The sequence below is a fragment of the Caloenas nicobarica genome, chromosome 8, assembly GCF_036013445.1.
Source record: "Caloenas nicobarica isolate bCalNic1 chromosome 8, bCalNic1.hap1, whole genome shotgun sequence".
NCBI lineage: Eukaryota > Metazoa > Chordata > Aves > Columbiformes > Columbidae > Caloenas > Caloenas nicobarica.
This window is the reverse complement of record NC_088252.1, coordinates 17,945,340-17,963,951: the sequence shown is the minus strand read 5'-3', so window position 1 is coordinate 17,963,951 and position 18,612 is coordinate 17,945,340. Positions and strand designations below refer to the sequence as shown.

At 37.6% G+C, this 18,612-nt stretch overlaps 1 protein-coding gene across 1 annotated transcript in view; it reads right to left on the bottom strand.

The window, feature by feature from the left end:
- NAALADL2 (N-acetylated alpha-linked acidic dipeptidase like 2) overlaps window positions 1–18,612 on the bottom strand; it is a 244,835-nt gene that overhangs the window by 130,301 nt on the left and 95,922 nt on the right. The window contains exon 5 of the mRNA XM_065640342.1: window positions 15,072–15,222. Within this exon, the coding sequence (XP_065496414.1) occupies window positions 15,072–15,222 (151 nt within the window). The remainder of the gene's footprint in view (window positions 1–15,071; window positions 15,223–18,612) is intronic.

Genomic DNA, 18,612 nt, shown 5'->3' with positions numbered 1-18,612 from the left:
ATGTACTCCTCTTAGAAGTGACTGCTAGAGTCTGATACAAAAGACAGTAACAAGGAAGGTAGAACCTGAAAGGGAAGTAGGTGAGTTTGCTATACACTATCTAAATAGATCTGAGCTCTAATTAACCATTTGTGCATCTAATTGGTCTCAGCCAAATCACCAGAGGTACAAGTACTCAAATTAGCACCCACATCCAGTCAGACATACAATGTCTGGGCACAATTACAGTTCCAACAAGAATCACAGAATGTTAGGGATTGGAAGGGACCTCAAAAGATCATCCAGTCCAATCCCCCTGCCGGAGCAGGAACACCTAGGTGAGGTTACACAGGAAGGCGTCCAGGCGGGTTTTGAATGTCTCCAGAGAAGGAGAATCCGCAACCCCCCTGGGCAGCCTGTTCCAGTGTTCCGTCACCCTGACTGAGAAGTAGTTTCTTCTCAAATTTAAGTGGAACCTCTTGTGTTCCAGCTTGAAACCATTACCCCTTGTTTTACTGTTGGCTGTCACCGAGAAGAGCCTGGCTCCATCCTCGTGACACCCACCCCTTATATATTTATAAACATTGATGAGGTCACCCTTCAGTCTCCTCTTCTCCAAGCTAAAGAGACCCAGCTCCCTCAGCCTTTCAATTCCCTCATCCAAGTCATTGATGAATATATTGAATAGTACTGGTCCCAGAACTGACCCTTGAGGCACTCCACTAGATATAGGCCTCCAACCAGACTCCACCCCCTTGACCATGACTCTCTGGCTTCTATCCTTCAGCCAGTTTGCGGTCCACCTCACTACCCGATCGTCCAGTCCACACTTCTTCAGTTTAGCCGTGAGGATGCTGTAAAGAAAGGTAATTCACCTGCAAAAGTGCTTCTTCAAGCCTTGAATCATACTGGATATTGCCTGGTAAATCCTACTAATGCACTTCAGCTCAAAACGCACAACTGAAATTTAAGACCACGGATTCTTTCTTCTACCCTATTTAAGACTGGATATATGAAAAAAAATCCATCAGGTTTTAGCTAAAGGGAAACCCGTGTTTTTCGTATTTGGAAGAGAAACAAGCTCACATCAAAATCTAGTCCAGTACACATTAGTGCCTTAGGTCTGTATGGGGATGTTTTATACATATTTATTTAAACATTCATTTTCTTTTATTCCCCCTGCTTTATTCTATTCCCTTTCTTCTGTTCAGGAATTCTGAATCTCAGTACTTGTTCTTTAAACATATAACAGCCAATAATTAAGCATTGTTCTAACTTGTCAGAACAATGATGTTAAAAAGTCAATAACTGTCAAAAATAGAAAATAGCTTCCTCCCACTCCAAGGCTTCCCGGATAAATAAACACTTTGAAATACTTCAAAAAGCCAGAAATCTGAGTTTAATTCTGAATATCAATACTAAGGCTACTTGGCAACTTCTGTCAAAATGTATCTTAGTAAAAATCACAAATTAATTGGACCACAAGAAAGGTAAACAAATATCTCTCCAAAAGAGCAAATAGCTCATGGGTTAAATGACTCATTAAAAAACCCCCACAAAAACCACAACACAAAAACCAAAAAAACAATCAAAAAAAAAACCCAAACAAACCGAAAACCAAACCAAAACAAACCACAAAACATTTTCTGCGCAATTCCTGGGTTACAGGACTATGGGTTATTGGCTAGATGAAAGTCTCTTTTGATTTCCGATAAGCATTTCGAGAAGCAATTTTCTTCACTAAATGATATTATTTTTTAAATGTTGGTATGTTCTGAAATCAAAAGATCAAGGCATTACCAGCCTCACTGTAATGACTGTATTGTCTCCTATATCCTTTCAATGATTGCTCAATTATTCAAATTTAATGTAGAAAGTATTCAATATTACAATAATGTCTATTTAAAAGTTGAAAAAAGATACAGTAACATCCTTTTGAAAGGAGACTAGCTCCAAACAATACTCTTAGTAGGCTGCATGCAAGAATAATTTCCTTAGACATTAGAGCTCTTAGCAATTCTTTTGTTGCCACACCAATAGGACCTGAACTCTCTGTTTCTCAGTTTAATCAAATATAGAAGGAATTATCAGGAGAGAGAAGCAGATAAGGTCTCTATTTAAATACTACTGTCGAAGTCTTTTGATATTTTTCCTTCTAATTACTTTTTTTTTTTCCTCGTCATTAAGCAGTAGGTGTCCAGACCCTTACCAGAGGACAGGGAATCTGCGTATTGCAAAGTCATGTCTACAAAGTAAAAACCAGTTCATGTGAGGATATATACCTTCTTATCACAACCAATTAGCACAGGGCTACCAGTGCATTAGTACCACTACTACTAACTCGGTTCCGTTTTACTGGGCTGTCAGACATAGCTTAAGAAAAGCAGCTGTAAACATATGCGTATCTACAGACTTCGGAATACAGATAGCAGAACTTTTAATGCCCCTCAAGCAATCCCATATTTCAGAAAACCCACCTGTAAATCTGACTGTCAATTACTTTATCCACAAGAATTTGTTTTAGCTAGAGCAGTATAGGGGAAAGCAGAAATTTCTGAGGCTCAGAATGGCTTTCCTGTGCCCAAAGTCTGGAGGAACAAAACAATGCAAGCATTTCTTCCAGGACGGACAACTTGCTTTCATGTTAAAAAAAGTAGCTTTGAGCACCACGCAGTAACTGTGGCACCTACCAGAATACTACAATGGTCACTGTACTTGACCTTCCAGAAAACCTTCATGCAGCTTTTCGTAACTCCTGCACCACCAAAGAATCATGAAGATTATTGTAATGCTGCAACAGCTAGTACAAACACTATTGGACCTCAAGGTTTCTTTTAGCCTATCCTCTTTGCCATTGTCCCTCAGAACCACTGGGTATAGCTCCTATTCAGAAGGTGTAATTCCTTTAGCACCCTCAAAAACTGTTTATGAGCTACCAAGACCACACCTTACAGTCAGAGAAAAAACTAATATGATTGTTACAGGGTATGTCATAAAACTGACTAACGCATTTCTCACCATGTGTTAGAAGTTCCTTAATAAAAATTCTAAAATGTATTTCATCCTGTCATCTTCCTCACTGCACAGCACCTGGTACTGTTTGAGAAATCTTCTTTAATGTCTGCAAACCACAGATTACAATAACGTAAGTATCCATGTTTCATCCATCTAATTCTATCCTTAAACTCGTAGATCACAGAAAACATTCACTGATTCTTCCAATTCAGACCATTACTGTTGTTTTGATTCTTTAGACTGGGTCATGAATGCATACTTGCCATTGTGCTGACATTGAGTTAGATGGATGTGTTCAATCAGTGACTTCTTCCTTTGTCTCTCAGTTACAACAGGTGTCACAGAAGCCTTCCCCTATTTTAATACTATACCAAGATCAATTTAAATGGCTGCATAATGCCAACACACACAGCATCTTGCTCTTTATTTTCAGAAAGACTGAAGTCCTTTGAACTACAGATCAAGAGTGAAGACCAAGAAATGACACGAGATAGTCAATAATAACAGTTGATTCGAATAATAAAGTAATTCCGTAATAATTGTATTTAAAAGGTGAGTTCTAGTTAAAATGGAAAAAACGAACTATACTTCTGCCAAAAAGCATATTTTATTCCTATATCTCATTTTGTTCATTAATGTCTTGCTCAATATTTTGTTTTCCTTCCTATCATACAGACATGTTTTCTGAAAGCATTCCAGACAGCCAGCTCTTATCCGCTGGACTTTAAGGAAGAACACTATAAGGTATACTCTGGGGTTTTCTGGCTTCATGTCACAGTTCCCAGGTTCTTCTAGGCCATCCTGTCCTAGATGACTTTTTAATCTTTTAAATTAATTAATAATACTGTTGAAGAACTGGCTGGCAGGCTGAATTTATTCTAAAATTTGTTACCTACTCACAGAAACATAGAATGATTCAGGTTGGAAAGGACCTCTGGAGATCATCCAGCCCAACCTTCCTGCTCAAAGCAGCATTAGTTAGATCAAGGTGCTCAGGACCATGTCCAGCCGCATTTCAGATTCTTCTGTGGACAACATGTTCCAGTGTCTGGCTCCCCAAACAGTACATACAACATTCACGGTAGCCATATATTCAAAACACAATAAATCCAAAGAAATGACAATAAAAAAATAAAGCTAGGAATTTTTCTCATCTTAAGGTGAGACAAGACATTAACATGTCTTTTCAAAAAATGATCCATAGTGAGATGTGTAGACTATGAGACAAATACCTTACTAAATCCCACTAGTTTTATGCAAGTTTCAGTTGCTCATTTGTGCTATAATACAATCACTGGGAAACAGTTTTTGTATCTTCTATGAATGGCAACTTCTCTCTCTTTTCAGAGGATAATGGTTTTAATTATTTTTTTAACTCTATGAAGCTGAAGGAGAAACTGACAAAGTAAAGTATTTTAATAAACATAAGTCCCATAGGAACAAATCATAAAGAACCTGACCCAAACCAGAAACCCCATTAAATTACAAGAACGATCTCTGCTAGGATCACAGAGATTTTGACTTCTGAGAATAGATTTGTATAGCTAAAAATTACTTTATTAAGATGTATGTTACGATTTGTAAATCTCTTGCAGCATTTCTACATATGCTTTAGGATTTGTAAATGTATTACAGGATTTGCAATTCAACTTTTCATCTTACAAAGTGAACAAGAGATGTAACAGTCCTAAATCAGAGCTTCAGAGTTCAGAATTACAGGTTCATTGTATAAATCACAGGATAAATTCAGATTCTAGAAACACGGACATGTTTCATCTAACAAGACGAAATTGCCAAAACCTCAAAAAATAAAACTGACGCTGTAAATCTTGGAAAACATTGTTGACCAGCTAAGGACTACTGCTCCTGCCTAAGTGTTTTAAGCATGCTTCTTTTCTCTGCTTTGATATGTTATACTAACATACAAAAAAAAAATTTTAAAAGCATGAGTAATGCCTAACAGTTATGAAATATACCTAAAATCCATGTATGTATTCCTCATCTGCATTATGTTTCAGGATATTACGTATGCTTCTTTTTTTTTAAATTAGACAGCAGTCAAGCTGCACTTCTAAGTTTCCTCCAGTATCCTGAAGCTCATGAGATAACGCTTGCACTTAAAAAATAGAAGGCTAACATTAAAAAAGTAATAAGAGCATCGAAGGACCTAAGGCTTAGAAACCTAGTACAACTACAAAGTAAAATTAGCCAAACACAGTAGCAATCATTCGATACCTGCATCTCTAGTATTACGGAACTTCTCTCCTCCCCTCCCACCCCCCGGCTTTTTACAAAAATCAAAGATACTGTTATGAAATTATCCATACAGCCTTTATGCAAGTCTCCTTACACCTGAGTCGCCTCATTTTAACTCAAGACATACTCCACTCACACTATCCTTGCAAAGCCTATATTCTCTCTTTCTAGGGAACTTTTAAAACATTGATCAAGATAGTTCATGCCAGGTCATGTATCTATTTTTTTCAATGGATTGTCAGCACATAATATTACTATCCAGAGAAATATTTTGCCTCTTGCTAACAAAACTCAAAGTTGCAGCTCATACAGTGATTTTGGGAGGGAGCAGAAGCAACTGACAAGCAAATTAATTCTTAGTTTTACTTCACCTTTACATTTCATTTACTACTATGAAAAGAAAAACAGATTTTATGCTATGCAAAAATTAATACTGCCCAAGTTTTAACTGCTGAAGGTTTGGCAATGTGCAGTTCAGTTCTTCCGGAGTACACAAAAAAATGCTGAAAATCCCTTGCAGTTCTGGATTAAACTAGGCTTGATGGAAATCACACAGTGGACTAGCTGAAAGACTGTTGATGCTTGGAAATCAAGGGAAAAAAAGAAAAAACCAAAACCTAGGCATTTTAAAACTCAAGTAGGCCAGCTGTTCTAAAATTAGTCTCCTTGTTATAAGCATTATACCAGAAAGGAACAAATTGTGACCACATGTCAGCTTTAGCTGACATCTGCTATATGTAAAAAATATTACCTCCTAAGTAGGCAGCACAAGCATTTGTTCATTACATATTTTGTAAAGGGTGATCCCTATAGCACAACATTTTAAATATGGAAATCATTATATCATTATTCTAAAAGATCTATGACATCAACAAGGTTTTAAATAACCCAGGAGGCTTCACTCTTTTTTCCACTAACTCAATAGACCCACCTGTCAGCTACGTAAAATTAGCATATAAGAGGTATTGGAAGTTACACACATTTTGTGCATATACTTGTCTTAATTGAAATTGAAACAGTCACCAAAGTTTCAAAGGTTGATTCAAATCATTCTCATAGGCTAGTTTTGCACATGAAAAACATGCCAGATAACAAAAACATCTGGCAACAAACTGAGTGTGTCTCATTCTGGCATTGTACCCATCACACAGCAAATACTGCCTGGCATCACTGCACACAGGACTACTCCAAGAGCACTGAAGAAAGCAGCTTTGTAAGCTGTGACTGCCTCCTTGTTACAGACATTCTTACATGTTTATGAAATTCTCTTGTATTGCACAGCTGGCACCTGGCCATCTCTGCCCCCAAATACTGCTCCCAGTACTATCCCTTTCCCAAAATGAAGCTCCATGCTTTCACAGAACAAACATCAGAATATTTTGAACTGTTTTAGTAGAGAAAAGGAGAGAACAGCTATGCATCAAAACTGATGCAGTCTCTTACACAAAGGAGTCTTGCAACTTTGTACCAGCAATGGTATGCGAATCTAATGTTCCTTAATAGAAAGCAGTCACTATGTCTACAGTCATGTTGAGCATTCTCAGGCAATACGTCTACAGTGGTTCAAAACATCACACCTGAAGACCATCCAGTAGAGGTTAACCAGGCAGAAGCAGCTCATGAGGACATGACAAAAGCAAATATCATTCCTATCACATCCAAGGAGGATCTGGGATCAGCCTTAGTTCCAAGAAGGTGATGCAGTACATAATCTTGGAAATCATTTCCAAAAATACAAAGGACAAGAAGGTAATTGGGAGTGGTATGAATAGATTCACAAAAGGGAAATCACGTCTGAGCAACCACATAGACTTCTACAGGAAGGTGACTGGCAAGTTTGAAGCAGATACAAAACAGAGGAGTGGCTGATAGACCAGATGGATGTGCTGTCATTCAGAGGGACCTCGGTAACCTAGATGAACGGTCTGCCAGAAATCTCACGGTTCAACAAAGTGAAATGCAACCTCCTGCACCCAAGCTGTGATAAATTACTTATGTCTTGTAGATATTCTGCATAACAGTACTATATGATAGAACACATTTATGTAAAGAAAAAGTATTTTACACATCTCCATTTTAAGATGACTAAGTTTTCTTCTGGAGGAGTTTCAACCTCTCTGAAAGTAGGAAGAGGTACTATTATCTTTTTTATGCAGCTGCTGAATATGGTAAGCAGTGGGCTGGAACAGAGATCAAGTCAAATTAAAGATGGTTTGGTTTATTCTGGCTTGCAGTATTCAAACTGCACTAAAAAAAAATTCAATTATAAAACTAATTACATCTTTAATTGCTTAAAAAAAATCAGCCAGCTGACTTTATGGTGCCCTTCCTACGATGCAGGTGCACTTGCAGGTGTTAACTCTGCAATACATAAGAGTTACACCGTAGTATCCAACTTGCGCACAGGAATGCTACGAGGATAAAATTCCACTGCATTACGTATATGCATAAATATATAAGAAAGTTAACCAAGCTTTATTATCAGATACAATTTCTTTATTTTATACATATACACCTACTATCTGCTCTGTCTTCCTGTGAGGGGTACCTAACCTGCTGTACAGTCATTCTGGTTCTGACATTTTCCCCTTTAGCTTCTATATGGGCAAAATTATTGGTTGAATCTGACCAGAGTCCATACTTTGGAAGAGTTGTACTTCTGGCAATTACAGCAGCGTTAATAACATCACCTACCAGAAATGCCTGCCATTTACTCTGAGGTGTCATCTTAGCACTACACTTGAGTAAAACACAGTCATCTCCAAAACACGTATTTGCTTTGCACATACAAAATAGATTAGGAAAAAGGCATAACTAATAGTGAATTTGCCTTATGTTAAAAATGCTCAATCACTTAGCCATTTTGTCTCTTCCCTGTATTTCATCAACTTCTTAATAGAAGGGAAAAGTTCATTATTTTAAAGTTTAAGAAGGCTTTTTAAAAATCCCCTTTCTGCATACAAAACTAAACATGAAATTCAGCCTAAATTCATAAACATATTCTACCTCAGAGCATTTATTTTAAATGAACTTAACTCTTCATTAAATACCTTACAGCCAGTTTTAAATCTAAGCTTCTTGAATAGTCAGTCATATTAAGAGAAAATCCTTTACATTTTGACAAATATCATTTTTCAAAATGTACAATATATCACCTGAAATGGAAGAGGGTGATAATTAGACACAACTATTAAAAACACAAGAAAAATAGGCCTAGGAAACTGAGGTTGTTTTGCCATAATACTATAACCAGAGTTTCAGAGCCTTCAAAAACAAGCCCACTCAAAAGGTAACTACCTACTGTTCTAAGCCCCTTCTGGATCCCCAGATACCAGCAATACCACTGTTACTGGCTTGCAGTGGGGAGGTGTCATCACCAATTTGATACTGGGCTAAGCAAGTGTTTCAGTTACAGTGAATAAATAAATATGTTTACAGGCTACAATTACCAAAAAAGTGAAAGTGACCATTGGTTTGCTATTTCTATGCATGTTTTTGGTATAAACTCAAATTTCAGGTACAAATACTGCTAAACTTTTCTGCCTATCTGCTAGACACTGCTAGATGAAAAAAATCTCCAGTAACATTAGTTTAATTGGGTTCTGAAAGAAAACAACCCCCACCTGAAACACAATGAAGCTGCTGGAAAAGTCTGTGAAAGATAAAGGATGAGAAGAAACCACAGTAATGAGCAGAGAAGGGCATTAAGCAGCAAATGACTGGCAACAGAGCAAGTGGTCCATAAAATTGGCCTCTAGCTGACAGCCAGTTCAGAGCTTAGCTGGTTCTTAAAATGGATCGTTTTATGTTGCTATGTGAGCAAACACACAGCCATTCATCCCTCCACCTTTGCAAACAAAAGTAATTCCTTTCCTCATCCATACACATAGATCTAGTAAAATATTCCCTCAATATCCTGTCTTGTGCCTCATCTGCTTCTTAACACCATTCCTACGTACAACCTGCAGCTATATAAGGAGTGCAAGGGAGCGCTCACAAAACTCCCCGATGCTGCAAAAGCAGTTTTCCCTGAGCCACATTCTTAGCCCAGGCAAGGACAACTCATTTCGACTGATTCTGCAGGCACCCACATTCTTGTCGTAGCATATTCCAACACACCAGCTAGACTTACTGCCATTCGGTGACGTTTGCTGTTTCACAAGCGCATAATAAATTAGCTCACTCACACGAATTAGACTGAATGGAAATATCATGTCAGTAAAGCTACGGCAGGATTATTTTCAATCGTGATTTCACAAAAAGATTTAAATATGCTAAACTCAGTTGTGAGTTGAGGAGCTTCAAAAATTTAATCTGGACACCATTTAAAATGCTATTTTTGCTACATGAAAGACAAAGTGGCTTCAGTGGAAAACATTCTGTAAGGAGTCAAGGCTGTTTAGTAGTTAGAAACTGTCTGAAATGTCAAAAACCTGAGGAGTCCTCTCCAACTTCTAAGGAGTCAGCAAGTATTTAGACAGAATATTTTCCAATGAACTAATTCTGCAGCATAGGAAGGATTTATTTGTCGTTTTTCAAATATTTTGGTGTCTACCACTTGTACATTCCACTACTCTTTTAAATTCATGTTTTTTAACAATTATTTACTTGAAATTGAGAAAAGTTTTGACCAGATGGTTCAGTATGGCATTTGCAAGAGTTAAATGATACAAACATTGCTAGCAAGCTATTGCAGCACCATTAGCAGTCATTTCTACCCTCCTCTTCTAATACTCTAATTGATAAAAATCACTGCATTTTCAATTCAAATTTCACTCCTCCCCTCAAGATAAAATTATAGGCATCTTAACAGAAGACAAAACAATATCTGATACACATTTAAGAGGGTTCACACACTCAAACCTGTGAGCCCAAAATATTTCGACCTCCCACTGATTTTCTCAGTTTTAAACACATGCAACAACAATTGAAAGCTAGACAGGAGGAAAAACTAAAAACCACAAACCCCCAAAACTCAGAGCATGTAATTTGGTACTTAAATACAAATAGAGTTGCTTTATTGCATCCTGCAAAATCTGAAGAGGCAAATAACGGATTTGGATACCTTTTGAACCCTTAGTGCTAGACGCATTATTGAAAATCTTCTGAAATTATTACTTACTCTCCTCAGTGTTCAAAACCCAGTATTTTCTAAAGATTTACCTCTCTATTGCATTACCAGAGATTTTTTTCACACAAAAAATACTATATCACATAGAACAGTGTGGTTGTAACGATAAAGTGTAGGTTTTTTCTTACGGCAACCACTCAAATCATGTCATGAGTAAAAAATAAAATGATCAAGAGGAAATGTAAACATATATACACACCCTCCCTAAATTTAAATACGGCACAGTAAACTCTTCTTTCCCCCCAGCTTCAGTTTGCCCATAAGGAAAATAAAACAAAAAAACCCTTCAGAAGACTGAAAGTAGACAGTCATTTTACACCAAATTATCTTCATGTTTCATTTATCTGATGTTATTAGCAGAAAGTAAACACAAATTTTGAAAATAATAATAATACTAATTATTATTATTAATAATAATAATAATAATTATTATTATTCACAGGATCATTTCCACAGCTGCAAAGGCAAGCATAGAAAAATCTATCCTTGTAACAGTGTTTTGTTCTTTAGAAGAACAGAGAAACCAGGGCCGAAGACATCTTGTAAAAAGTCATGATGATTTATAACATAACATTTTAGAACATATGTTGCATATGCATGGTTAAAACTGTTACACAACTTTCTATTTTCTAGTTAACTTCTGCTCACCTGGTTGCTTCAGAGGAGTAAAATATCATGAAGTAAAGGACACTAAGGACAAATTCAGATAAGAGGCAGGAAGCCCATAAACATATATAATCACAGCATGTACTTCCTTACCCACACTCCAAGTAGTAGCAGCAGTTCCCTGTGTTCACTGCAGAATTGGCTAAGCTCGATTAAAGAATGACATATGACTAAAGAGGTAAATGCCATGGGATTTTTATGATGCATATTTGGTATTCTTTAACTTTTGCTGTAATTTAGCAAAACATGGAGAACGCAGTGTGGGGGCTTAACCCTGGCCAGCTTCCGGACACCCACCCAGCTGTGCTCTCACTCCCCCTACTCAACAGGACGGGGGGAGAAAATAAGATGGAAAAGCTCATTGGTCAAGCTAAAGACAGGGAGATCACTTACCAATTACTGTCATGGGCAAAACAGAGTCAACTCTTGGCAATTAAGGCAGATTTAGATAGTGAGAAACAAAACCTAAAAGATTACACCAGCACCTTCGCCCTGCCTTCTTCCAGGCCCAGTTTCACTCCCCTGCCTGTCCAGCATTCCTGTCCTTTCTTAAATGTTGTCAGAGGCATCACAAACTTCACTGACGGTCTCATCAGCTGTGGCCTGCACTGGATCCGCACCTCACCAATTCCTCATCTTCCTTGTCCCTTCCTCTGAAATCAAGTCCTATTAGCAATTTTTGAGGAATGCTCATGTCAATTCCTCTTCCTGAATAATGTCCACCATTCACAGTTCTAGGGACACTGTGCATTTCTCCTTGTTACTGATTTTTCACCCAAATCCCTGTAGCACAGCTCACAGGACTAGCTGTTAACTACTGCCAAATATACCACTTTGCCTTACTGTTATAACCTCTGTGTAACAATTCTCTATAACAACATTACACTGGAAACTCCAGCTGACAGCATAAGATTGTATACTACAGCTGTTATATTTCAGCATTTTTAAGCTCACAGTATTTTCTATGATGTTGTCTGAATTCTTCATGAAATAATTTCTGTTCCACCACTGCACAGATAGCGATTCTGTTATGAGGTATCTTATCTCAGGGGCAGCATTCTCAATGCTTATCACAATGGCACTTTTCTATTTACATACCAGAATTGACAAATAGGTTCTATCCATATTTTTGTTTAGTGAGTCATTTCCTGTGTGGAAACAAATTTGATTTAAAATGGCTCTGAAGTACAGCAATGGAGAAATCTAATGTGTCTCTGTCATACAAAGGCAGGTGAAACTAAGTGCAGCATCCTAAAAGCCAAAGTGGAAAAAAAGTAGATGGGGAAATCACTCAAGGTTTATGCTCATCTTCTAATTTTCAGGATATTTTTTGCCACATAGGTCTCTTATCTCCTTCTCAAACTTCTTAATCCCTTGAATTCTTTGGGTCCCGTCCACTGATTCTGTTGCATTTCAATAGAAAGAAGACAGAATAAAGATTTCTAAAAATGGAGGATACTAGATTTTGGCAATCAGAAAGACAGAACTGATGCTCACAAAGGCCCATATGATTGTTTCAGGACTGCTATGACACGGGATTGGGAGAGTCTTAGGAACAGAATAATTAAATTATCAAACAAAGCTGCAGAAACTTTTACATAAGTGCTGTTGACTTCCCTTTCCATGTCACTACTTTTTCCCCTTTATTAAACAGAGATCAAAAAAATCATTCCACTGATAGATAGTACACATCTGAAACCCATCCTCAAGCAATTTCTGTACCTTCTAAAATAATTCCTATGCAGAAGTACAGTATTTAATCTTCATGAAACAGAAGATTTGAGCTAAAACCATGGGAGAACTCTAAAGTTCTCTCCGAAATATTACATATCCCATTTAAAAAATGTTGTCAACTTTGAGAAGAGATCTGTAAATGTTATCACTTCCTGAAGATTTATTTTCTAGGAAAAAACCTGAAGCTGTCCAATATTCTGCTGCCACGCAGAAATGTTTTCAGACTAAAAGAACATGAGAAAAGTGCAGCATGACAATACACATTTCCTACTTTTTATTAACCTAGCACAAGACTAACTTTGGATCACTCATCTTACTAGGAATTTCCTAGTAAAAGCGAGAATGGTGGCAGAGCAGTCCCTGAGATTGGAGTAGTAACAGTTCTGTTGGCATTACGTGAAGTGCAGATGGTATCAACAACAGGCCAATAATTTAAGCAGGAGCTTCCAATAAAATCTCTTGGAGTGCCTGTTACACTCGGTGAATCAAAGTGACGGGGCAACCCTGGGTATCTGGCACTTTTATTCTACATGTAGTTGGTTTAACTACCTTACATGCAAACACATTCCTCAGGCAAAAGTCTGCACTCCAGACAAATTTGTATTTGTCCTGGGCAAAAGTTACCTCTAACCGAATTGATTCATAGTTTCTACAGAAAATCATCATCAGAAACACAGACATTGCTTCCATCTGATCTACCTTCCAGTGACAGAACAGTAAAAAGAGAGTTTCCTCAACTGTTCCCTTGAGCTCTTTTCAGCTCATCATTGCATTCAATGACCAAAATATAAATGATTTTAGAAACACGATAGCCTATTCCTGCTTATGAGTGTTGCTCAGAGATTTAAAACCACACACAAGGCACACTAGGGTTCTAGTAGAAACCACCAATGTACTTATAAGAATATCACCATTTTCCATATAATTAAGCTTCTTTTTCTCAAACTGGAGATTGGAACGCACATTGCCAATGAGATCATTTACTGACAGAAAACCAACACATAAGGTTTAGACATTGAAGTGGCATCTTCATGTTTGTGTATCCGCTTTAATTAGCTTTACTTCTCATGTAGGGTAAATAAAACATTAAGAAGTCAGCCAGACAGATAAGCAACAAACTGTTTTTCAAATAAGCTGCGTGAAATGAGCAAGAATAAAGCTTGAAGAGTGTTATATTTACCTCTGTAGCTCCCAGGGCACTTTTAAGAACACTGGGTCAGGTACACTGAGACACTGAGAAAATGTGCAATTTCTTTCCCACTGAGCTGTCAAGGCATTCATGCTGTGAATAGCTAACACCCTTCTTTGACAACCAGGCAAATATTTCTATTTTCTGCCATTCTAGTCATGAAGTATCTCAGCATTGCCTCAGTTGATTTAGTGCCAATTCAAGTCAGACTTGAGATGTCTGAGCTAGTAACTGGACCAAACATTCTTGATGAAGCCTTGTCACAAACTCATAGACTGCTGCTTAATACATTTCCAAATAGTTAGATAGTAAAAAAGGTTATAAAGCTGAAAAGGGAGCAGAGGAGCAGAAGACACATTCACTGAACTGCCAGAATGGAGATTTAAGTAGTACACGGAAGTCAAATACAATGCTGCTTCTATTTATTGTTAACATTGCTTTAAAAAAACAAACAAATGAACAACTTTAAACTTTTAAAAGACTACGTAATTCCTTAAAATCAATTCTTTATTTCCCATATTTTGAAAATAAATGTATTTAGAGGAGCATAATTGATAACCAAATCAATCTAGGCAGAACTGAGACAAGGCTAAATGAATACATCCTATTCAAGTGGTAATTGTGCAAAGATACTGTAAACATTATTTTTTCTTAAATATTTTTAAATATAAATTTATGATTACATTTTACTTTTCACCTATTCACCAGAAGTTTCCATTACCGATACTATGAAATTGGAAGACAGAATGAAAGGAAGAATACTCCTTTCAGTCGGGACGGATCCCATGGAACCTGCTCGTAAACTGCTGGATTGGTACTTCACAGCTTTTTTTTTCATGGGATAAGAATAATCAGGAATAATGGTCCAGTGTGTGAATACACAAAATAAATTATTTAGAGTACAAACTTTGTGCCAAGAGTTTACGGAAAAGAACTTTCGAGATGAGATTCCATCCTTTGAGCCATGCTGCACTACACAGTGTTCCCTTATTCAGGGCTTCTACTTCTGGCAGGATTTGGTTTAATGTTTTAACTCCCGTACTTACAATATGCAGAGAACTAAAATGTCCATTAACTGAACATGCCTTGAACAGTACTTACCAATACTGGCATAACCAGGTGTTGATGGATCTCCTCCGCTATTCAAGGAAACCATAAAAGCTTTATCAGCAAGATCCGTAGTCTTTGGTAAGTCACAAGGATCAATGTAAAGAAGAACACCGCCAAACCCTGCATCTTCTAACAGAGAAAGCTGAGGGTAAAAAACAACATAGGTGATCATTAACAAAAACAATATTAGAACACATCATTATTTATTCTAATTACCGTTGAGATAGAGGCTTTATATTCAGATGAGGCACTGGCCACGATCCAGCAAGGCAAACAAAGGGATATGAGTGGAGCCACCTTTCTCCCTACCCATTGGGCACTTGCTAGACTTACAACCCTAACATATTTTCATCTGGTATAAATACCCACCTTGAAAATGCCTTAGTTTTGAAACTGATTTCATTAAAACATCTTGAGTAGATCTTCCATATTTTCCATATTGTTAGCATTATGTCATTCCTGCTTAGTTTACCTCTTCAAGGACACGTGTAAGTGTGTACAGAACATACTAGATCTCTGGATTTCTGGACAGAGTTACTCTTCACTTAAAAAGAAAGCAAAAGGAGTTTAAAGGCAGCCTAGCTTACCCAAACCTTGGAGTCTGCCTCCTGTCAGATAGAAAGCTTTTTTATATCTCATTAGAAAATCACAACTTAAGTTGGTAACTGTAATTAGCCTTTCCAAAAATCTATTCTGATTAATATGAGTGTGCAGAGTGAGAAAGTGACTAGCACAGAGATTTAGAAACGTAAAAGGTTAAAAATGTGTTACAGACCTTAAATGTAATGCAGGAATAAAATTCTCCAAAATGGTAGGTTTGCTTATTATTGTATTGTTCTGTTTCAAATTCATGTTCACATTCAGACATTCAGCTAGGATTTGATTGCACAATACGAGGGGTGGGGACACTACAGGAAAAGCAAGGCACATCATGGCTAAATGATATAACAGCCAGGATTTAAAATAACAATTGTCTTTTCCTGTATCCATATCCAGTATATTTTTATTAATCTCTAGTCTTACTAAATAGCAAAGAAGACAGGAAACACAGACACAGTCATTTTTTTCTTTTTAAGACAGTTTTGAAAACTGTACTTAACTAAAATTACTATTAAATTACTCTTTCACTGAGAGGTGGTAACTACATGGGTTATTCACAAAGTGCAGCAATCACTGCAGCCATGGCTACAACCTCCAGTAAGAAGTTGTGTTGTACATACGAAATTATAAAACAGCTTTCAGATTTCAGCTATAATTGCTACTTTTTAAATTTCAACTGTGACATCACAACTAATATATACTGTTGCTTCCATTTTCATCTTAAGTCAACACCTTAACAGCTCTAAAGTGCCCTAGCACAAGGAATCTGGGGAAGGTACTGAATGTTTGGGTTTTTTTTTACACAGCTAAAGATTGTAGATTAAGTCCTTCAGGTAAACCAGTACACACATATTTATATCAATGGATTACCTCTAGATTGCAGAACCAACCAACAGCAGAATCTGCTCCTCATGGTTTTGGCTGGATGCCTACTCCCTCTCCCAGAGCCACAAACATCTCAATAAAATGGAGACAACAGGAACACTTGACAGGACAACATGCTGGTGCTCACCGTTAGCTCTTTTGTTGCTTATGGCTGCTTAAATCCTCAGTTTTCAGAGTCACTTAAAAAAAACAGTAACTCCTTCAATCCAGCATATTAAATCACCCCATAAAACATTCTGGACTCAGTTTAATCTAATACAAGACGCTGCTCTATCAAAGGCTCTGTCTTGTAACTGGGGACAGATTAGCCTTGTAAACTCTGGACACCGTAAGGCACCATTACGTTGCCTTTTAAAGATTATGTGGCTGAAGCAGTGAAAACACACATTTTTAAGTAGTGACTAGTGATTTTGGAAGCCTTTATTTTACTCAGAGAGGTTCTTACATAATAAGGTAATGCTTGAACGTAAAGTGTAATAACTATAACATCAAAAGCTTTAGATACATTAAGAGGGCACCCTAATAACACAATTAAGTTTCTGGACAGGAGAGCAAGATAACTGATCTGGAAGACTAAACAAAACAAATTCTTTATACGGGCAGATTGCAATAGTCTAAAGAATTTGGTTTTCCTCTAAGAGGAAAATGCAAAGCTACTTCTTCATTTTAACCACACCAGCTCTTGAATGTTGCACAGGAAACAGTTGTCTTTTGCACTGGCACATAGGTAACAGAGAGCTGGTCTGTACATTTAAGCTGAGCTTTGCTGCTGGGCTTTGGCCACAAACCTACTGGCAGACACGTTGTTAGGTCAGAATAATGAAGCTGAGCATGACTCTTCACTGGAAAAAAGCAGCAACAAGAAGCAGAGGGGTACTGCTTCTCACAGCTGACTTTAATGTGTTTTATCCTACCTGAGGCTAGTGCACACCTGAATTCATGCTTCATCAGGGGGTTACATTAGTGATCTGAAAGCTGGAATGAGAACCTACCAAAGAGCAGTGACAACAGCCTCCAGCATAATGCGTAAGAGTTGTCCTTGAATGACTAGTTACAAACAGGGAAGCAATGCAGCAGGTACTGGCTTCAAGCCGTATTTGCTAGCTTTCAGCCGAGAGCTAAGTCTGTCTCCCTGAAGATCTTTTCCCCTGGTCTCCCCTTCCCAGCTGAGACTATCCTAGCACCTCCCAAGCATCAAAAAGCTTAAGAACAATCAGATCATCAGGCTTCATTCTTTCTCAGAGAGTATATTGGACTGGTTACTTGCTAACCATGGAGAAGAAGATGAAAAACATGCACATCAAGGCCTGTAACTTTTTAAGAAGAACTCTCACTTTCCAGCTGAAAATAAAACCTGACTGCACCAGCACTACTTTGATGTTCTATTCATGGAAGCCACATCTGGGGCTGAATTTCAGCTGTCATTTCCTGGGCAGAGAGTAGAACAGCACATCACACTTTGGTCTCATCTGGATCACAGCAAGTAAGAGTGCAGAGATAGCTAAGAAAGAGCTTCCTAAACTCCTCTCTCAATGCACCAGAACACCCTATCTTCTTCTTCTCTGATCCAGCAAGATCCTAACAACTTAAAGACAAATTAAACGAGCATGGCATCTTTCCTCTCCCTTTAGTTGACTCCCAGTAATAGTTCTGTTTACAAATGATTTATAAAGTATTAATGCATGATCAACTGATGAGATGCATCAAAACATCGTGTATTCCTGGAACTGATGGTTAACAATGAATATGAATACATCAGAAAAGAAGATGATTCAAGTAACTATCAAACTAACAATTGCATATTACAATAGCTTCTCATTATTAGCAATTCTTTCCACTGTATTTGCAAGTGGTTGCAAAATATGGCCAAACCTTCTGAGAACCTTGCTGTGCCACTGTCTAGACACTTCTCCATCTTTGTGAAACCTCTCTGCAATCAGTCACGGTGTTATATGTGCAGACAGCTACAGTATCAGCATTGCGGTTTGTCTTCCTCTCTCTCTCCTGGTGAAGGTCATCTCTCTCTCTCCTCTTTATCCCTCCCCTA